The sequence below is a fragment of the Sugiyamaella lignohabitans genome, chromosome D (genome assembly GCF_001640025.1).
Source record: "Sugiyamaella lignohabitans strain CBS 10342 chromosome D, complete sequence".
Taxonomy (NCBI): domain Eukaryota; kingdom Fungi; phylum Ascomycota; class Dipodascomycetes; order Dipodascales; family Trichomonascaceae; genus Sugiyamaella; species Sugiyamaella lignohabitans.
This window is the reverse complement of record NC_031673.1, coordinates 108,107-130,252: the sequence shown is the minus strand read 5'-3', so window position 1 is coordinate 130,252 and position 22,146 is coordinate 108,107. Positions and strand designations below refer to the sequence as shown.

Here is a 22,146-nt window from a genome sequence, read left to right as displayed (position 1 = left end):
TATTTAAATCTAAAATTACATAATAAATATCGATATAATTATCATGGTCGTTCCAATGAACTGCTCGCCTTGATTAAATGTTCGTTTCCTTCGTCACAAAATCTACAAATTTGGCCAACTACATATTTGTCCATTTCACTGGCCAGCATGGCACCAAGTAGAGCTTCAATAGTAGGTAATACGCCTGAAGGTAGTTGAACTATCGCCTTTTCTGAACCAGTAAGCGCACCGTCCTGAGAGTCATACTCCATTGCTTTTTTGCCAAGAATTCGTAGTACAGTGATACTACGTTGAGTAATTCTCGCAAACGGATTTCTTTCTTCATCCCTGGCACGACCGTTGCCAACAACAGCACCAAGCGCACAGGCAGCACGGAGAAGAGCATGTCCAAAACCGTCACTAGCGCTTAGCCACTCGTAAGCTAGATTGTAGTTGGCCTTTTTCTCTTTGAACTCTTTCAAGAAATCGCTTAAATTATTTTGCTCTTTCTCCTTTCCAAAGGATTTATCAGATTCTGACATTTCAATATCATTGTCCTCATCAGCATCAACAGTTCCATTTGTATTAGAACGAGTTGGCTTTTCAAACTTGATCATTTCAGCTAGCATTTCTGCCACTAACAGACTCTGGTGGAGTAATGGCCTGGCCAGCTCTAATCCTCGGGGAATAACACTAAGATCATCGTGAGGCACTGTACTGATAACTAGACCAAAAGCACAAGTCATTAATTCATATGGGTCAGCAGGACGGCCATTAAAGTACCGTTGTAACAGTTGCAAGTATTCAAAATTCGTGCAAGTGCCTAAAAATATTGATTCGAACAAGTCTCTATTAGGCGGATCTCTGGGAAGCACCTTGGCGAGAATGTCTACTGCGTATGGGAGATAACGGTGGACGACAGGGGTATACCTGCCGAATACAATACCATCCTTTGATGTCGTTAGTGGAATAGGGGTAGGTGTAAAAGCAAGAATAAATAACAACAAAACCAATGCATCCTTTGCAGAGTCAAGAATAAGCACGGGTGCCAAATTTGAGAATATTGTGACCAAATCTTTCATAAGGTCCAAAGTCTGCTTGGAATTTGGTAGCAAATTAGCATTTTCTGCCAATGAATACAACAAACCAAATAGAAATTCCCTACTAGTTGGTTCGTTTATCAAAATAGATCGGTTCTGATCAACAAATGACAGGTTTCGAAGAATAGTGGTGATGCTTAAAAGTCGGTCAACGCTGGCTGTTACCCAAAACTGATCGATTTCTGGAGTCTTGTAGTCGAACTCAAGCTCTTCGTTTTCAGAGCTGGTCTTCTTGAGTAGCGTCAAATAGTTGGTGAATCCGAAAGGTTTAAGGCCATCCTGTTCAGAAGCTTTTTCATTAATTGTGTCTTTACTTTCTTGGCCTTCGGCCTTCTTATGAACCGAAATATCATCTTCTTGAATTTTCTCAGTCGGCTTATCGTCTTCGACTCGTCCCACCTCAACACCAGTTAAAGTATCCACGTCTATAACCAAATCAACATCTTCCTTTCCTAGTTTGCTCTTGTAGCTTTCAAACACTGCATCAATGTTGCTTTTCACCCCTTCTCCAAATAAGCTATCGTTAACGTCATAGTGTTTCGTAGTCGCCAATGCTTTTCCATCGGGTTTACTAGAAGCAAGGCCCTTGGTAATGACTAAACCACATTCGGCCAGGCCTGTGAGTAGACCAGGGGACTCGACCAAGCTAAAATAACATCGTGGATCTGCAGTGATTACCATCAGTTTATCTAGAGCCTGTCTAACCTCACCGGCTATCGTCGAATTCACGGCCATAGTGATAGCATGAACATCAAAAGTTCCTAATTCATGAGTGAACGGAAAGTCACTCCTAATATTCTCGATTTCCCGACCAATACCAGCCAATACTCGGATATCATACCCGCCATGTTTCTCAACAAGTCTCTTCTTTGGGGCATACTTCCTATTCTCATGGGGGACAAAATGCTTTGGCTTAATGATTGGAGTGGGTGATGCAGCAGGAAGAGCAGGAACAGGGACTAACGCAGGTGACGATGCAGTAGATGACTTTCGAGAACTGGGAGTTCTCCTTGGTGTTAGTTTTGCCTGTACTTCAGGAGATCCACCCACCGCTGGAGATTGCATTGGACCGGGCATATGAACTGGAATTGGAGATGCCGTTTGTTTGCCTCTTGACTGCGAAGTTTGTCTAGCCTTTGTTTGGGGTTGTGGAGTAGCTGATTGACGCAGTCCACTGGGCGGTTGTTGTTGCTGGATTTGCGTCTGGGGAGTTTGCCCCATCTGCATAGGGATCATGGACATGGGCATTTGAGATTGTGGTACCTGTGGCGAAGGTTGCGCTTGCTGTCCAAAGGGTGTTTGTGGGACGTTGGGACCCTGGTTAGAGTCTTGATTTGAACCAGGGCCCGCCACTTGACCTGGAACCATACCCGGACCCTTAATAGGACCCTGAGCAGGGCTGGGACTCGGAACCTGACCCATAGGTACTTGACCTGCTTGTCCTGGGAGATTGGCTTTCAGTCCTTTGTTTCTTAACTGAGAGGTTAATAAAAATTCCTCAAATGGTCGAAGAATATTATTATAAATTCTAGACACCTCTTCACTCATTGACGGCATATAGCCGAGAGCCTGTGTAACATTTGGCCATTGCTGAGCACGAGTGACTTTGGCAGATCCTCCAAATTTCATTACTGTAGCATACAGGGCAAAAGGATGTACTCTGCTTTCACCAACTGTTGGAAATGAGTTGATTGGAGTGCCTCTTCGTTGCATAAACTCAAACAAAGATTTGACAAACTGGTCTGCCTTGGACATGGTGCTTGCTGCTGCTGACGACATGTTCAAACCGCCAGGACCCGAGGTGCCACTATTATTGGGCCCCATAGGACCGCTTGGACCTCCGGCTGGATACTTTTGATTTGGTGGGATTTGCGATGGTTGGTTTACATTTACCTGTGGAGATTTCTGGCGGTTCTGTTGCATGACAAATTGGAATTGGTTCTGTTGACCGGGAGGTACATTCGGTTGATTTTGCTGGTTATTGAGTTGGTTCAGTTGTTGATTTGGTTGTCGCTGGTTCATTTGATTACGAGCTTGAGCCTGATTTCGGCTGTTTTGAGCAGCAGCCATCTTCTGTTGCTGAGAAGCCAATTGCTGAATTGCTTGTATCAAGTTCTGAGGTGGTAACATGCCTAAACGTCGAATGAACTCTTCTTGATTCTGAGGACTTAATAACCGTAACTGATTACGTATCGGCTGTAATTGAGCAGGTGTCAATGTACTCAAGAAACCTTGGTTGCCAAGTCCTCCTTGACCAGGCACTTGTCCAGGAGGAATTTGCCCCGGAACTTGACCAGGCATCTGATTAGGACCACTTCCAGGGCCATGTTGATTTTGGTTCTGGCCCTGGTTGGGGTTGAAATTGAGAGGCAAGTTTTGATTTGAATTTTGATTTTGATTGAGACCCTGGTTCTGGTTCTGATTCGAGGCCTGGTTTTGGTTTGGGAACATTCGATTTTGATTCTGATTCTGATTTGTCTGCTGCTGTTGTTGTCCCAACATTTGCTGTTGATACATAAGGCCCAGATCATTTCCACCATTAAATTGCTGAGATATATCAGACCCCAACCCGTTATCAGGCTGGGTTCCAGTTGATAATCTTCCACCAGCATTTTGCATCTGATTAGCCTGCTGTTGCTGCTGTTGCGACTGTCCTTGGAAACCCTGTTGTTGGCCAATCATTGGAGAGTTCGAGCCACTATGTACTTCCTGTAGCAGTTGAGCTGGTAATGGAGTCGGTCTCTGATGAGGTGACACACTTGCTGCATCGCTATGAGATCTTCCTTGAGAAATACCACCCATAAACGGGCTATTCATACTAATGTTAGAATTGTTAGCATTTGTTGGATTTCCACCAGAATTGGCACCAGAGTTGGACAAAGCAGGAGAAGCATTTTCCATCTGTGGACTCATATTGCTAAATAAGCTTGGCGAATACAAAGCTGATGGCTGGATAGTTCCCTGTTGAGACTGAAGTACGTCCGTAGCTGGACTAGAAGGATCCATGATATTTCCATAAGCTGTTTAGTTAGTATCATTATTAGCCCCTAGAGGCATATTATTACGCCAAAGTGAAGTACTTACAAGAAGAAGAAGTAGTGTTGAGGAACATTGAAGGGTCAAGCCCTACCGAGTTATTCATCTGAGACTGCTTTGGAGACATTAGGACCGACTGGTCGGGCGACATAGTCCCTCCATTTGACCCGTCTCCAAAGCCACCACCAAAAACATTCTTCCCATTGTTCGCATTGTTTTGACCGCCGGCGTTAAAAAACTGCCCCAGATTAAAACCCTGGCCGGACATTAGGGACTGAGTATGAGGAGCTGCTGCTTTGAGATGTGTAAATGATACTAGACACCAACGTTAGAAGGTTTGAACCGAGGTCGAGTATAAAGCCCAGGCAATATTTGACACAACGTGGGACTAAGCTAGCACTTACTTTATGTAATCAGTAGGAACAAAAAAATAAATCCATCAAAGAGTCAGTTACTCAACCGCACGTAGCCCCAGAATGCTGGATGTGTTTCGCGTGTTTCGCGTCTCCATTAAGAGGCTGGACTAGAATTTGGCAATTTCCCTGACAATTGACGCCGTGCGGCGGTTAGTATGCGGCTCGTTGGGTGCACCAGAGGTCGCTCCCATCAATCAAACGACTCTCACATGGTCTATCCATGGTCTTTTGCTCTTTATTCTTCCTGAAGAAACCAATTGCATGACGACTTAGGATTTGAGTAGAGTGATAAGACACATGAAGCGAGAGGGTCAGAAAATGCAAGATGGAGCCTTGGTCGAGGACAATACCCACCTCAGAAGGTGAAAGCTATCTGTTTTTGTTCTGACTCATCCCTGTTAAGTATCAGAGCAACTGTGAATCATCTATACTTCTTTATTATTTTCCTCGACTTCTAAAATTATTCTCTTACCTCTATTTTCTGGGCGACTTTCGCTATGCAGGGGCTGACGCAGGGTCTATGCACCGGAGGCTGCAATCGAAGATAAACCTCGATTGCGGTTAGGTAGCATACTGAAAATCCACATTAGAAATGAGAATTGAGAGCATTTCCTCTGAAATCGATAGTCATTTCGGATGCTTGCGGAGTACAAGGGTCTGGAACTGGGGCCGGGAGCTGAGGGCCGGTTCGGAGCAACACCGACCCGAAGAATCAGGCTGTGCAAGAACTCTGATATTGCCACAGTTCTACAATAAGGGTCTGGATCTATATTGCCATCGATAGCGGACTTTCATATCGCCTATCGGACTTAAAAATTAACGTCCGCTACTATCTTCCGCCATTTTTTTACATCTCCCTACAAGTCCGTACGTCTCCTGAGCCTCAATATCATATCATCTCCGGTATTTTTGTTTTAGCTGCATTGAGCCCACATTAACGTACGGATAAGAAGCCACATCTCCGCAGATATGTACTGCACGGGGCTCGGAGAATTAAACTGTCCGTAGATTGCCTGCATTGGACATTTTGTTAACCGACAACGAGAGTGGAGAGTGGCACCATACTCCCGTAACAGGAAATGCTTTTCTCCGAGGTAATGTCGAGGTACCTGTCCCGAGTGAATGCTATAAATAATGATTAAATTCTGACAAGATTTGAAATTGTCTTTATCGACTTCCTCCTTTCAATTAGTGATATACAACTGTTCATATTTCTCGTCTCGATTTGGACTGATTTTTTGTTATTCTTTAATCCACTTTCCTCACAATTTCAACGCAATGGTTTTCTTTGGTCCCTGTTGGTCAGTTGATTCGCTTCCAGATTTCTCTGGAAAATCTGTTTTTATTACTGGTGGAAACACAGGTATCGGTAAACATACGGTCACTGAATTGGCCAGAAAGAATATGGGCAAGATCTATCTCGCTGGTCGAAACCCCACTAGATGTGAAGCAGCTATTGCTGAGATCAAGAAAGAAGTCCCAAATGCCAATATCGAATATGTCAAATTGGATGTGTCTAAGCTTGATGATGTGAAACAAGTTGCTGAAAAGTTTGTAAATGAGCACACGTCGCTTAATTATCTGGTTAACAATGCTGGTATTATGGCCACACCTTATGAGTTGAACAATGATGGGTATGAGATGCAGTTCGCTACTAATTATATGGGACATGCTCTATTGACACGAATCATGCTCCCACTCCTAGAAAAGACAGCTAAAGATGGAGACGAGGTAAAGATTATCAATGTTTCAAGCTTTGCACACAATTTTGCTCCTAGAGTGGGTATTAATTTTGAAGACGTCAACCTGACTAAAGGCAGTGTCTGGGATAGATATGGTCAGTCAAAGCTTGCCAACATCCTCCTCAACAACGAGTTGACAAAGCGATATCCCCAGATAAAGTCATACTCTCTTCACCCTGGTTTTGTTAGAACCGATTTGTATGACGGTATGAACTCTACTTATGGTATTCTTGGTCGCATCGCCAATGCTGTTACTAAACCATTCTATATTACACCATACAATGGTGCCATCACTACACTTTACTGCTTCTCAGTTGAAGCCAACGACAAAGCTGGTGAGTACTTGGTACCATATGGTAAAGTCGGCTCCCTGACTAGAAATGCAAAGAACCAAGAACTGAGCTCTAAATTGTGGGACTGGACAACCAACGAGCTTACGAACAAGCACTATATTTGATTGTGTTAGTATTTATTGGACCTTTGGCTACTCACTGATACTGCTGCTATTTAATATGCTGAGCCATTTCTAATTTATTTTTTGCCCATGGTTTCATTTTTTTGTTGTGTTTATCTATCTATAGACTTTGTTTTTATATCCTACATAGAATAAATTATTTTGATTAAAAAGAAGCCATAAATTCAATAGAAGGTAAAAGGCTTCCGTAGTTGGTGTATGCTAGAAGGAAAACTAAACAGTAAACATTAGCCAATTCCACTTTGTTTACGTTCGTTCACCTTCTTTGGGCTGCTCAGGGGTGCATTGCCCTAACCGCTATCTAGGGTCCAGGGTCCTACGTCATGAAATACCCGTAAGATTATCACTCCACAACCCATATTTGGCTAATCTTTTCAGGCATTTGTTTACAGTTCTTCGAGCACATTATTCCTCGAGGATTTTGTGAATAATCAACTGGACACATGGGCTTTTCGTCTTTTGTCTTTCAGCTCTCTCTCATCCTATATGTGTAACGCGGCTGCAGAGTTCTCATGAACTTCGTTGCCAGCATCAAAGTAAGCTACTGTAATATTTCTGAAAAATCAATATTAAAACGGAATTGCCATGGCACAGATCTCAGCTTCGACCCTGGTGTTCCAGAGGGTGTTCATTCTCTGGACCCTTGCGTTTTTTCTCATCAAAAATCCTCTTGCTCTGATGGAAAATAGGTTCGTGATCCTGACTACACGATCCATGGAATTAGTAAGTACTAGGTCTCGCAATATCGATAAACCTCCTCCCAATTTACTAACACCTATAGGATCTTTTAATTGTAGGAGATACAGATGAATATGCCCAACCCCTGTTGGGTATGATAGCATTTGCCTTGGCAATGCTCGGATTATCAGACCTCACAGTGCTGGTGGTCCCTAACTATCTCGACATTCTCGATGTGTTAGTACCTGTGCGACTTTTGATCTTTTTCATTGTTGGCACTTATTCATATATCGGAAGCTCACCTCACGTCTCAAACGGTCTTGTTTTCACCTACACATTTGTCGAGATCGTGATCAATTTCTTAATATTTTTGTCTGTCCGTGAAGAGCGCAACGAACTCAAGAAACGTGAGCTACGAGCCCGCTACGAGGGTGAAGAGGCCGAACTTGCTGAGCAAGATGCACGACAGTAATTATTCTGTATCAAAAATAAAACCTTTGGTATCTGAATCCCACTACCTGCTTGCTACGAGGTTCTAACACTCGATCCCCATATTTATCTTCCGCCACTACGGCCACGTAGTAAATGATGCTCTTATCAAAATAATATTTATCCTCCCCCACGCCCGAGCGAAGCGAGCCACGGGGTCTGGGGCAGAGCCCCAGCCGCCGGAGGCAGGCCACCACCCCCAAAGTAAGTCTATCAGTTTATAAATCAAGCAAAGTATTATACAGTTGCAGCGGTTAGAAAAACCAGAACTTCTTTTGGTGAAGCTTTTTGCTGAGAGCTTTGTAATGCTCCATCTCTCCCCAGCAGTCACGGCCCCATTCACAGCCTGCCATGTTGACGACAAAGTCGCGTTCTTTTTCGTTATAGAACAACCTGCTGTCGTCGGCCATGTCGCTACAGGCACCAGGAGGGAACGAGTTCATCTTACGCAGTGGGATGAAACCGACACGGCCTCTGATCCATGCCTGGTTCCTATACAGAGTTTCAAGAGCATCCTGCTCCTTGTGTTCCCAGTCCATGTGTTTTTGTTCGTAAAACACTGGGTCCCACCAGATATCGAGCAACTTTTCAGTCCATTCGGAACGACGAATGAAGAAACTACCCAGATTAAAACCACCACAGTCTTGTGAGATGACCAGGTCGATGGGTTGGTTGTAGTCTACGTAGGGGATTTCAATGGGAATGCTTAGTGGGTTGAAATATGAAGCATCGCGATACGTCTCATTGTACAGATTGCGGAAAATGTGCGAATCGAGACTGATCTGAGGCTCCATTATATATGTGTGTAGATCGAGCCACCAAAACCATTCAGCATTTGGGAACTGGCGCATGGTTTCCTTGATAATATCGACCTTCTCCCACGACTCTCTCCATTCATGAGCATATCTCTTTTTGGCAGACACGTCTTTAATAGCCAAGTTGTATCCATGACGCTCGGCATATTGCTTCTTATTGGCTATACTGGATCGTTCAACCGACCATTCTCTAGCACCCTTCCATTGCATGACACCACCGCCCTCGTTGGCAGCCAAAATGATGACGTAGTTGGCAGAACCAAACGAGAAATGCGGCAAAAATGGCACTGCCGTGAACAACGACAGTAACAAAATGAAAATAAAAATCACAATAAGAATCTTTCTCCGCAGCAAGAAGTTCAGTAATGGTCTATACGCAGGAGCTGCTACTCTATTGTGAGAACTCGCTGGTGACATTGGAGACGACCCGGAAAAATTCCAAAACGATGTCGACGATGGACGCCGTGACTTCCAGCCCTTTTCACTTTTAAACATGCTTATGATCTGTACCTAAACCAAAAATCGCCGCCTATGCTTTATGTTTGACTATTACGTTGTTGTCAGATGCTGCTAAACAAAGTGCCAAAATACTGGTACTCTTCCCTTGTCGAAAACGACAAATGTATCTGATTAGACACTCTTTTCTTTAACTAATGACTATTTGACACAGGATTTATAACTTGATCCTGAATCAATGCAAATTCTTGCGTCGAGCTATTATTAGACGCGCAAAATGTCGCTTGTTCACTCGTTTGTATCTGTTAACAAGCTCGTCGCTAATTGAACCAATGTGCGGGCCTGAAATGAATACAATCGAACTATCACTTGACTTTTTGCGAATGTTAAACACACTTTGTTTAACACTTTACTTTCCAACCAAATACAGCTTGTTCCAGCCACGACTGTCGGGATCTATAAAAAAGGTGTCGTGCAGTGAGCTCAGCTACAAATTTCCTGACGTGTAAATCCGCCTGATAACACTCAACACCAGTCCGGTCCTTTTTTCACCTAACCCGATTTTTCAAAACGTTTCCACCCCTAACCCATGTTTAATTACAAGTGTCAGTTGTGAGACCCAGAGCCAGCAAAAACCTGTTTTTAGAAAAATCTCGGAGGTATCACGGATATTAAAGTTTTATTGCTCATTAGGAAACTTTGTTCTGTGCCGGCCCGCTGCTTTCTCATGCCACTTTTCACCTCCGCTGGGTTAAAACAGCGATTGCCACACGGTCTCGTTGCCCCTATCACGAACGAAACTTTTCCTTCGTAAAACTCGTTAGCTGTCATAACAGAACTCTAAAGTACAGACACAACTCTTCGCTGGTAAAGCCACAAGTGGAAATTCTCGCGGCCCTGTCGTTACAATCTCTCAATGTTCGGAATGGCTGCCATGTTCACTTTCACCCCCATTCACCCCAGCTCGCATCGCATCCAAACAATCCATCCTGTTACAGTACTTCATCTGTTCAACCCAGCTGAACTACAAATAAATAATATGCCAACTGGTTATATTGCTCTCCGATACACCCACCAGCCAGATATGTACCTGCGTCCTCATGCACCATGCAAGATAAGGTACAGATAAAGTTTACGATACCCTAACATCAGTGGTCCAGGGTCTTTCGCCTCCGGCGGCTGGGGCGCTGCCCCAGACCCCGCTGTGCTCGCTTCGCGAGCTCTAAAGAAGTCATTAGCGGTCACCCTGGGGTTATAATTAAATATATAATATAAATAGAAGCATTGGATCCGAGAGGAGCTCCTATTGTGGCAGGAGAGTGGATTCTAGTACTTCAGTGCTAATACCAAGTAAAGAGAAGTACAATTCGGGTGACCACAGTCGTACCACTATAGTTTACGGCAAGCACTTAGCAATGTCGGTGAGAAGCATAATCCGGGAAGTGAGCAGGTGCTAGGCCTGCTAGCTAGGAATGGGGCACCGGACCACCAGGGTCCGTTCAAGAACCTAAAAAGAACGACCAAATAATAAATAGTATAACCAGAGCGTAGATGACACAATTTCTAAACACGGTCACTGGAATTTGATTTCTTAGCTATGGTCTCGAGTTCTTGCTTGACATAGTCCTCTGCTTTTGTTTGCCATACCGGTAGTACCAGCGAACTACTCACGTTTGTATCAGGAAGCTTCTGTTTTTGGCCTTTGTTGACGACAATCAACTCTTGGTATAATGCTCTGCTGACGCGTTTGTTTATCTGTGTGTACTGATCTTTATCGATTTTGCCTGACCGATAGACCGGACGGAGAACATTCCGGACAATGTTCTGCACCTCAACTTTCTGATGCAATGTCAGCTCTGGCTCGGATGTCGTAGGTGTTAATGCTGAGGGAGTACTTGCTGATGATGTCTGGGTGCTTAATCGAGTGTTATCGTTATTGTTAGCAGGTCGCGACAGAGGTTCAGTCTCGCTGTCACTATTGGACGAACATGGAGACATACCTGATATAGGACTGGGAGACTGCACAGACGAAGTCGGCATAAATACTGGGGTAGTGCTTGAAGTTGAAGGTGGCGATATTAATGGGATTTTGGCAAGATGTGCGCTAGATGATGTGGGAGATGATGCTGTTGATGACGAAGATGCTGTTGGCACCGTTAGCGGAGCAATTGGTTCACTGGGAGCAATGATCTTGGGTGAAGAGCTACGAATATTCAACAGTAACGACTGCACTAATGTCTGCTGTCCTGATGCTGTGGGTGATGATGCCGATGATGATGGAGGTGAGCCCTCATTAGAACCAGAACCAGATGTCGTATTAGTACCTACAGCTGGCAAATTAGTATCTAAAGATAATGTTGTTGCTGGAATAGGGCTGCCAGCCATGCTTGGTTGTCCCAATGGACGTTGACTAGACGAAGATGATGTTGGCGAAGGATTAGCTCGAGGTGGGTTTGCTCGACGACATGGTCTTTTCAATTTTTTTGGTAGTTCAGGCGTTGACGCAGACCTGCTGGTCGAGCTTCCACCAGTCGAAGGAGCTGGGTCGGAGGATATCGTGTCGCTAGTTGATCTCAAAGATTGCCCAACAGATATAGGTTGTGTCCTGTTGCCATATGCGTTGATTGAATTGTTACTGGAGCCCATAAAGCTACTGCTACTGATGCTGCTATTTGTTGCTGTATTAGATGTGGATGCCGAAGATGAACCAGCATCTGTAGCAGTGGATAAATCCCTGTTCTCCTCTCCTAACATACGAGCCTGTTCAAACATCTCCCATGCTTCTCTCTCTTCAGCAGATAATTCAGGACGAGATTGTGTTTGAGGTTCTGAATTATTGCCTTGAACAGGTTGTACTGCCTGAGACGGTAAAGAATGATCACTAGACAGTCCCCAGCTAGCAGAACCAAAGATTCTTGATGCAGCGGTGACTGGGGTTCTAGAATGTCTACTACTTCTCTCTAACATAGGGTTACTAGAGATCTGAAGTGATCCAGATACTGCACTAGAAGGGACCCTTCGGCTGCCATTCGTACTATGACCAAGACTGCTTCGGCTAGCAATGCTCAGGCCAACACCAGTACCATTGCGAATTCTCGACCTTCCACGGCCATATCTGCCGGCTCTCCTTCGTCTATTACTTATTGAATTACTCAGATACGACATCTGGGAGAACGAACAGCCTGGACAGTGCCAATTGAGAAACGGATAGTCGTCTAAATCACTAGTGAAAACATGCACTTCTTGTGAGCAGTTGCGACACACAAGCTGGCAATGCGAGGTTTCTCCAAACAAACACAAAGCACATTCCCAGTCCGACTGGTCGTCGTCTAAATACAGGTCCATTTCAGACCCACCCAAGCCATCGTCGTCCTCCACTAGCACCATCGACTCAGCAAGTCTCCTATGATCGCCACCTCCAAAAACAAGTACACCACCTCCAACAGCGCCAAAAGGGCCATTATTTCGTCTCAAAGAGGAGCCCAAACTAGACATTACTGCTACATTATTTGTAGGTGCTTCCCATTGATATTCTGCCGGAATCGGGGCCACAGCATCGGGCACATGATACTGTCTCACCACCTCACCTTCCGGAGAGCCTCTTTTCAATATAACTTCATTAAACTTAGCTCTGCACGCCGGACAGCCTATAACACCCGTTAGCTCAATAATATTTCAACACAAACCACCAACCAGTCCTCCTACCTTCACCTCCCAACTCTCATGTTCCACCAACATTTACAGCTCCCGTCGACGAAACGACTCGAGCGCAGCGAGAGGAGCAGCGGGGTCTGGGGCGGAGCCCCAGCCGCCGGAGGCACAGCCACCCAAATAAAACTTACTATTAGTCCGTTCCGACCAAGTACGGATACACTCGTCGTGATAGACATGACCACAGCACGGAAGAGTTGCCACGAGCTCAGGCGCACCGGGTCCTGATAAAGGGTCCAAACAAACTGGACATGTAAGGCTCGATTTCTCAGCAGAAGTTTCATGAGTAGATTCAGTTGTCACAGGAACAACTGGATCGATATCGTGGTCGACGTCCATGGCTGATATTGGGTTCGACAATGATTACATAGACGGCCGGCGACCTGCCAGACCCACAGTCAGCAACCAAAGCTCACGGCCGCTATTGTGCAAACCAGACGGGTTGCAGACCACTTGGATGTATTCGGGACAGCCAGTCAAGCGCCACAACTGCGAAATCTCGCCAATCAACCTGCTAATGTCAAAACTTATTTGCCTCTCAAAGACGGCCCCATCCGACCTGGTATTTATATATTTATTAAATAGATAGGGCCGCGTGCCGATCTCCAGCCGATCCTTCTTAATCGGTTTTATGACTTCCTACATATCACGAAGACCCTGACTGTGCCTCCGGCGGCTGGGGCTCCGCCCCAGACCCCGTGGCTCCTCTCGCTGCGCTCGAGTCGGTGCTAGGGGGTTCCCTGGTTTCTAAGACAGAGCAATGCTGGGTTTGGGTCTCGTTTTAGCCAATGAGTCCGTTACTTTTGAGTCTGGTCCCCAAAACACACAGTAGTAGAGGTAGGTACAGCTTCTCTGGTTATCCGTTATTATCTCAAAATGACCTTTTTACCTACTTCTTGGAGTTTAAAGTAATAAATATAGGAGAAAAAATGCCATTAATTATCCGGTATCTGACTGTGCATTTCCATCTCCTGTGTATGTATGCTATTTCACCACTCTATAGCTCTCACAAATCGCAGCACAGCTCAAAACTCCCAAACTCTCCCCCCAGACTCAGAAAAACCCCCTATCGAACACCAGGGACCCTCCAGTAACGACTCGAGCGCAGCGAGAGGAGCCACGGGGTCTGGGGCAGCGCCCCAGCCGCCGGAGGCAGCACCCACCGAGTACAAGAGGCGAATATAAATATGACATTGGTGCATTTTATTTACATCAACATACATGGTACATTTTAGTTCTTTTGTTGGGGTCATGTGCATTAATATCCAGAGGTAGTCGTAACAAACACTTTAGGCCTCAGCGATTTCTCTGAGACGACGGATGGTCGAACGCACAGTGGTGGCAGCAGGGGTAGCGAGGACGTAAGCACCACCGGCAACAGTCTTCTTGCAGGACTTGCACTCCCAGACACCGGTAGAGTGACGCTTGACAGACTTCTTACCACAGAAAGAACAGTCGTAACGAGCGTGAGCTTGGGTCTCGAGCTTACGACATTGACGACGGAGAGAAGAACCGTAACGGACACCGTATTTACCGGTGATTCCTACCTTCTTAGTACGCTTGGTCCTATTAAAGTTAGTATTTGTAGTGTTTAGATGGTTTTATTAGCGAGTAGAACGAAGGAAGAGGGTGTTTGTAGTGTTGATGTAGGAACTTCAAAAACATCGAAAAGACAAAATTTAAACTTTGATCAAAAGACGTTTACGAATCTTAAGTTTGTATTCTACAAAGAAATCATAGTCGTTAACAGATGTTCAAGTAATTTGCTATTACTCATGATCAGTCTGGGTGTTATTTCAGTTGTTCGAAGCGAATAACACATATAATAAAAGGGAACTTTCAAAATACTCCTTGTTGGTAAATTTTGTCGAGTGTTGCTTCGATTGCCAGTAGAGTTGATTCTGTTTCTAGATACACGTTCATTGTATTCAAAAACTTCGTCTCGTGTCTTTTTTTACAGTTGGTGATGTTGATATTTCACTTGTTGCTGATAAAACACCAAAGCTGTCTATTCTTCGTTTCAAATAAAACAATAAACTAGTCGAAGCTCCTCATTAACACAAACAATACTCTCTTCTCATTCACTCGTAATTCATTGTCGAAGCTCTTACATTTTGATATATTTTTGTTGTGATTTGACTCTGTGTAGTAGTGTAAATGTATCAAGTCAGCTCGAGCACACTTCACACTACCTTCTCTGCATAGCTGTGAGTGGGTTGCAGGTTAACTGAAATATTTTTGAGTGGCACGGTTTGCCCGTTCTGTGACGGTATATTTCCTATTACGGAAATACATTTTAAAAACTTAACAAAATTAAAATGTGCCGCCTATAAACATATATGCAGCTAACATGCCGACACGCCTCTAAGCCCAACAGGAGCCATATTCCAAGCCCCCTGGACCGCTCTCTCCAATCCAATTCTCATCTGAAGCCCTCTGAGTCCAGTCTCTCGAGTATCAGAATCCATCTGGGACCCCCCAAACCCGACTCGAGCGGAGCGAGAGGAGCCACGGGGTCTGGGGCAGAGCCCCAGCCGCCGGAGGCAGGCCCCCACCCCCTGAGAACACGTAAGCGCGAGCGCGCGTGGCCCCTGAACACGGTGGCTGTGGTGATAGTGGCAGTGATAACGAAGAAGCGAGCGAGCGGCAGGGGTGTTGATTTGGTCTGCTTGGTGCATACGTGAATGACGTGAACCAGCGAGCTTGTTACAGACTTTATTTTTCGTTGGCAGGTGATATTCAGGGCATCAGAGTTTTTCCGGTTGACGACTGACAACACAGCGAACGTGATTTCCAGAATTGATTAAGAATTTGGTTCGCGGGTGGACTTGGATATTGGACATCAACTGCAGAGGCCTGTTTCTATTTCTGGTACTACTGGTACTCGTATCTGATTACTCGTACTAGAAGCTTCAGTATTGACATTAGCATCGTTATCGGCATTTGAATTCTAATCAATTGAGTTTACAGGGGTGTTGAGTTCAATTCTTAGCAATCTTGGACAGCCTGATTATCTAGCGAGCGTGGCTCTTCGATTTCGAAGCTCGCAAAAGTCGTATAACCTCGGTGTGGGCATCAGTCAGCTATGGCGAATTATCATGGTCGAGGCCAGGCGGGCAATATTCCTGATGAGTTCTCTTTAATAGACCATCCTTCAGTACCGGATCCTGAGCCTGAAAACCCTTTTGACAGCAGAAATGCATCGACTACTCAAATTGGTCACACATCGACATCTGCACCGTTAGCGGGTCATGACGAGGATCTGGATTTGTTCAATGGAGACAGTTATCATACGAATACAACAGGAAATGGTGGTACGCGAAATGGCATTTCAGCGTCGAATGGCGGCATTCAACAGACATCATCTAACCCAGGTGATTGGGATTATTTGACTCCAGTAGACTCTTCTCCTTATTACGATTCACCATATAATAATGCCAGTAATCCATATTTGGACGGCACTGGCATTGTTTCGGGCCATGATCAGGACGATTTTATCATGGATTCAGGATCGGGAATCGGTTCTGGGTCCGGACGTCACGATACTATTGGTTTAACTCATCAAGCCACTGGTAAGCATTACGGAGCCAAGGGCGGCATCTCTGGCTTCTATTCTAATGTTCGATCTAAACTGGGGTTGAATCCAGCTTATACAGAGATGGATCTACCTTTAACTGAGCATGCTACAGCAGGTGGTGCTGGAAGAGGTGGTTCAGGTGCTGCTACGGGTATTGGATCCGGGTCCCGGGTTGGTTTCAGTGGTGGCGCTGGCGGGTCTGGATCTGGTGGTAGAGGTGCTAATGAAGACCGTACTGAGACAGCTAATGACTATGATATTCGAAAATTCTATTATAAACTTCTCGGTAAGAAGATGCCCGATGCATCTTCTCTGGGTCCCCGAATCGTCACATTAAACGATCCAGCGGCAAACCAACTGGGCTACAAAGGAAACCACATTTCCACTACAAAATACAATGCATTCACCTTCATTCCAAAATTCTTATTTGAACAGTTTTCCAAGTATGCGAATCTGTTTTTCCTGTGTACTGCACTTATCCAACAAGTGCCCAATGTTACACCTACTAATAGATATACCACCATTGGTACCCTGGCAGTGGTGCTATTAGTGTCAGCTTTTAAGGAGCTTGTCGAGGACGTCAAGCGGTCTAATGCCGATAAAGAACTCAACAATTCCAAAGTCGAGGTTCTCAATACCAATGGCGAGTTCGAGACCCGTCGATGGGTGAAATTGTCCGTTGGCGATATCGTGCGAATCAAATCTGAGGAACCGTTTCCTGCCGATATTCTGTTACTGGCCTCGTCTGAACCCGAAGGTCTGTGTTATATCGAGACTGCCAATTTGGACGGAGAAACCAATCTGAAAATTAAACAGTCTCGTGTTGAGACTTCAACCTTGGTGTCGACACAAGACTTATCTCGACTTCGAGGTCGCATTCTTTCTGAACAACCCAATAGCAGTCTATACACATATGAAGCGACGCTAGAACTAACGGGACAAGACAAGATGGCTCTGGCACCTGACCAACTTCTTCTCCGTGGAGCCACTTTACGAAATACTCCCTGGATCCACGGAGTAGTCGTTTTCACGGGTCACGAAACAAAGCTCATGCGTAATGCCACTGCCGCTCCTATCAAACGTACTGCCGTCGAGCACATGATCAACCTTCAAATCATCTTCCTGTTCTCGATCCTGCTCATTCTGGCTATTGTATCGTCCATGGGCAATGTCATCAAAATCAAAGTCACCGCTTCTACCATGTGGTACCTCCAACTCGAGGGCACCAGTCTTGTCAAGCAGTTTTTCCAAGACCTGCTCACATATTGGGTTCTCTTTTCAAATCTCGTGCCGATTAGGTAAGTACTTTGCCGTTATGCCTCCGGCGGCTGGGGCTCCGCCCCAGACCCCGTGGCTCCTGCTTCGCAGGAGATTACTCACCCTCACGGAGTAGGGGAGACTAACAGACTAGTTTGTTCGTTACTGTGGAAATTATCAAGTTCTACCAGGCGTATTTAATCAGTTCAGACTTGGATATGTATTATAAGGACACAGATACTCCTGCAGTATGTCGGACTTCCAGTTTGGTCGAAGAACTGGGCCAGATCGAGTATATCTTCTCAGACAAGACTGGAACGTTGACGCGAAATATCATGGAGTTCAAGAGCTGCTCGATTGCTGGTCGTTCGTATGCTAGTGAGATTCCCGAAGATAGGAAACTTACTGTTGTGGATGGCGTGGAGGTTGGTTTCAGAAGCTTTGATGCCATGATTGAGGATATGGACGAGCCCGAGCTTGGACAAGTGGTTCAGGAGTTTTTCACACTGCTTGCCTCGTGTCACACGGTTATTCCTGAACTCAAGGATAATGGTAAGATCAAGTATCAGGCTGCTTCCCCTGATGAAGGTGCTCTTGTCGAAGGTGCAGCCAGTGTCGGATTCAAGTTCACAATTCGTCGTCCCAAGTTCATCACTGTAGACATTCGTGGTCAGGACTATGAATATGAACTGTTGAATATCTGTGAGTTCAATTCCACTAGAAAGAGAATGTCAACTATTTTCAGATGTCCCGACGGTAAGATCCGATTGTACTGTAAAGGTGCTGATACAGTGATTCTCGAGCGTCTAGCGCCTGAAAATCCTTTTGTAACTGATACAATGGCCCATTTGGAAGAGTTTGCTGGTGAAGGATTGCGAACTTTGTGTTTGGCTATGAGAGTTGTGCCTGATGATGAGTATCAAGAGTGGGCTCGCATCTTTGACGAAGCTGCTACTTCGATGGACAATCGTGCCCAGAAACTGGATGATGCTGCCGAGCTTATAGAACGTGATTTGTTTTTGCTTGGTGCAACTGCCATTGAAGATAAATTACAGGAAGGTGTTCCTGAGACTATTCACACCTTACAAGACGCTGGCATCAAAATCTGGGTCCTCACCGGTGATAGACAAGAGACAGCTATCAACATTGGTATGAGTTGTAAGCTTCTTAGTGAGGATATGAACCTGCTGATTATCAATGAAGAAAATTATGAGGCGGTTCGAGATAACATTGCCAAAAAGGTTGCTGCTATTCGTGGCAATCAAGTTAGTAGTGCCGAGTACGATACTCTTGCACTTGTAATTGATGGAAAGTCTCTTGGTTTCGCTTTGGAACCATCACTGGAAAAAGACTTTTTAGACCTAGCTGTCATTTGCAAAGCAGTCATTTGTTGTCGTGTGTCACCATTACAAAAGGCATTAGTTGTGAAGCTTGTCAAACGTCATATGAAATCATTACTACTTGCTATTGGAGATGGTGCTAATGATGTCAGTATGATTCAAGCTGCTCACGTTGGTGTTGGTATCAGTGGTATGGAAGGTATGCAAGCAGCAAGAAGTGCTGATGTTTCTATTGGCCAATTCAAGTATCTCCGAAAGCTGCTGCTAGTACATGGATCTTGGAGTTATCATCGATTGAGTAGAGCCATTCTGTACTCTTTCTACAAAAATATCGCTCTGTATATGACTCAGTTCTGGTATGTCTTTGCCAATGGCTTTTCGGGTCAGTCTATTTACGAATCATGGACCATTACCTTTTACAACGTTCTGTGTACAGTTCTCCCACCTTTTATATTGGGTATCTTTGACCAGTTCATTTCAGCACGTCTTCTAGATCGGTATCCTCAACTTTATCAACTGGGTCAACGCAGTGCTTTCTTGAACGTTCGTCATTTCTGGGAATGGGTATTGAATGGATTCTACCACTCAATTATTCTCTACATTGGTTCTGTGTACGCATATCGATACGGCCAAGTGCTTTCTAATGGTCTCATTGCAGACCATTGGACTTGGGGTACTGCTTTATTCACAGCTTGTGTACTGACAACACTTGCTAAGGCTGCTTTGGTCACGAACATGTGGAACAAGTACACAGTTATCGCGATTCCCGGTTCATTCTTCATCTGGCTGGGATTCTTCCCTGCATATGCCACCATTGCCCCTCTGGTCAATGTTTCAGACGAATACCGAGGAGTTCTGCCCCACTTGTATCCAACCCTGGTGTTCTGGGCGACAATTCTCATTCTCCCATGCCTGTGTTTGATCCGAGATTTTGCCTGGAAATACTATAAACGCATGTACAAACCCGAGTCGTACCACCATGTGCAAGAAATTCAGAAGTACAACATTGCCGACTACCGGCCCCGTATGGAGCAGTTCCAGAAAGCCATCCGAAAAGTGCGCCAGGTGCAACGTATGCGCAAACAAAGAGGTTTCGCCTTTTCGCAGGCCGACGAAGGCGCTGGACAGGCTACACGTGTAGTCCGAGCCTACGATACCACCCAATCGCGTGGCCAATATGGCGAGATGAAGCCTGCACGACAGCAGTAGATGTAATTTTAGCATTCTCATAAACTCATTAGCCCCCTGTTACACTGACACATGCCTCCGGCGGCTGGGGCTCCGCCCCAGACCTTGGTTGCTCCTGCAACGACTCGAGCGGAGCAAGAGGAGCAGTGGGGTCTGGGGCGGAGCCCCAGCCGCCGGAGGCACAGAGTCACCTTATCAAAAAAGTGATTAATTGTTATCTACAGTGAAGTCCTGGTGGAGATAGCGTTTTGAGCCACCGGAGCCCGCGTAGTCGCCGACGATTTGGCCTGAGCCCTTGATCTGGTATTGGTAGGACATGAGGCCCTCGAGGCCAACGGGGCCTCTGGCATGCAGTTTGTTGGTCGAGACGCCGACTTCGGTGCCGAAACCGAATCGGAATCCGTCGGCGAATCGTGTACTGGCGTTCCAGAAGACACCAGCAGAATCAACTCCCTTCAAGAACTTCTCGGCCTTATCCTTGGAGGCAGTGATGATGGCATCGGTATGGTGCGATCCGTGCTCGTTGATATGTGCGATTGCCTCGTCGATATCAGTTATTGATTTGATGGCAATGGTCAGAGAAAGGAACTCGCGATCAAAGTCGGCTTCGGTGGCAGGCTCGATTTGAGGACATGGGATAGCAATTGTAGAGGGCGACGAGTTGTCTCCAGAGGTCAAAAAGGCCTCGATTTCTGGAGCGATTTTCACCTTGACTTTGGCATCCACTAGTTGTTCTATAATAGAGGTGACCTTGGCCTGTCCAGCTGGGTTGCTGGTCGATAGAAGGTTCTTGTTGATGAGTACGGTCTCAACAGCATTACAACCAGCAGGATAGTTCACTTTCGAGTCGACAATGATTTTGCCAGCCATCTCACCATCAGCATCATCGTGTACGTAAATCGAACAGATTCCGTCAGCGTGTCCTAATACAGCAATCCGCGTACTGGCCTTGATCTGACGAACCAGCTCATTACTGCCTCGAGGAATCACAAGATCTATATATTTATCCTGGTGTAGCAGCTCACCAACCTGTTCACGAGTACTGACCAAATGAATAGCATCGGGAGGAATGCTTGTTTTAGCCAGAGCTTTCTTAACTGCAGTAGCCATGGCTGAAAATGTATGAAGTGACTCTTTACCACCTTTGAGAATAGCGGCATTACCAGACTTGATGGCCAAGGCCGTGATATTAGCGATAACTTCAGGACGAGCTTCAAAAATAACCAAAAGAACTCCAACTGGACACGATACTCTGTACAAATCAAGACCATCATCCAAATGACGAGACAGCGAGATCCGACCGACGGGGTCTTCTAAAGCAGCAACATCAAGAATTCCTTGTAACATAGAATCATATTTATCGCCCTTGGCAAGATCCAATCGACGGATCAACGAATCTGGCAAATCAGCTTCTTCCGCCAGTTTCAAGTCTAGCTTATTTGCCTCGATGATTTCATCTTTGGAATCGCGCAACGAATCATGAATCACTTTTAGAGCCGACGTCCTCTTATCATTTGACAACGTCTTTAGGATATTAGACGCCTTGCGAGCAGATTTGGCAAGATTCTCTGCCATTTTGTGTGGTGTCTTTTTTTGTTTTTGTTTTTAAATTTTTGGCGGTTGGACCGGTGCAATGAACCTTTGATGTTCTCCGACGAGCTGACTGACTGATTATGCTGCTAAGCAAGAGCTCTGCTTAAATACTCCTAATCTGAAATTTCAAATGACGCAATGCTCCTTCGGCTTCTTTCCATGTGAGTCACGTGCACTGCGTGCGCGGTTATTTTTTTCTATGGCTCATGCATGCAGGTTTCTGCAGGGACTAACTTCAGGCGGTCTGAATGCCTCCCGGCGGGCTGGGGATCTGCCACAGACCCCTTGACTCCT

The 22,146-nt window shown here is 45.4% G+C and overlaps 6 protein-coding genes across 6 annotated transcripts; 3 read left to right on the top strand and 3 right to left on the bottom strand.

Moving 5' to 3' along the window:
* Positions 1–41: 41 nt before the first annotated feature.
* Positions 42–4,085, bottom strand: SWI1 (Swi1p; the record flags this gene model as incomplete). Its single annotated transcript, XM_018881727.1, has 1 exon — positions 42–4,085. One exon carries the CDS (start codon positions 4,083–4,085, stop codon positions 42–44), a length of 4,044 nt encoding a protein of 1,347 aa, XP_018736176.1.
* Positions 4,086–5,809: 1,724 nt separating this feature from the next.
* On the top strand, positions 5,810–6,730 carry ENV9 (Env9p; the record flags this gene model as incomplete). The annotated part of the gene is made up of 1 exon (XM_018881726.1): positions 5,810–6,730. One exon carries the CDS (start codon positions 5,810–5,812, stop codon positions 6,728–6,730), a length of 921 nt encoding a protein of 306 aa, XP_018736175.1.
* A 1,439-nt stretch (positions 6,731–8,169) lies between these two features.
* Positions 8,170–9,225, bottom strand: MNN10 (Mnn10p; the record flags this gene model as incomplete). Its single annotated transcript, XM_018881725.1, has 1 exon — positions 8,170–9,225. One exon carries the CDS (start codon positions 9,223–9,225, stop codon positions 8,170–8,172), a length of 1,056 nt encoding a protein of 351 aa, XP_018736174.1.
* A 6,757-nt stretch (positions 9,226–15,982) lies between these two features.
* On the top strand, positions 15,983–17,776 carry DRS2 (aminophospholipid-translocating P4-type ATPase DRS2; the record flags this gene model as incomplete). The annotated part of the gene is made up of 1 exon (XM_018881723.1): positions 15,983–17,776. The coding sequence occupies one exon, from the start codon at positions 15,983–15,985 to the stop codon at positions 17,774–17,776; it is 1,794 nt and encodes a 597-aa protein (XP_018736173.1).
* A 173-nt stretch (positions 17,777–17,949) lies between these two features.
* On the top strand, positions 17,950–20,280 carry DRS2 (aminophospholipid-translocating P4-type ATPase DRS2; the record flags this gene model as incomplete). Its single annotated transcript, XM_018881722.1, has 1 exon — positions 17,950–20,280. One exon carries the CDS (start codon positions 17,950–17,952, stop codon positions 20,278–20,280), a length of 2,331 nt encoding a protein of 776 aa, XP_018736172.1.
* Positions 20,281–20,466: 186 nt separating this feature from the next.
* PRO2 (glutamate-5-semialdehyde dehydrogenase) lies at positions 20,467–21,834 on the bottom strand (the record flags this gene model as incomplete). Its single annotated transcript, XM_018881721.1, has 1 exon — positions 20,467–21,834. The coding sequence occupies one exon, from the start codon at positions 21,832–21,834 to the stop codon at positions 20,467–20,469; it is 1,368 nt and encodes a 455-aa protein (XP_018736171.1).
* Positions 21,835–22,146: the final 312 nt, after the last annotated feature.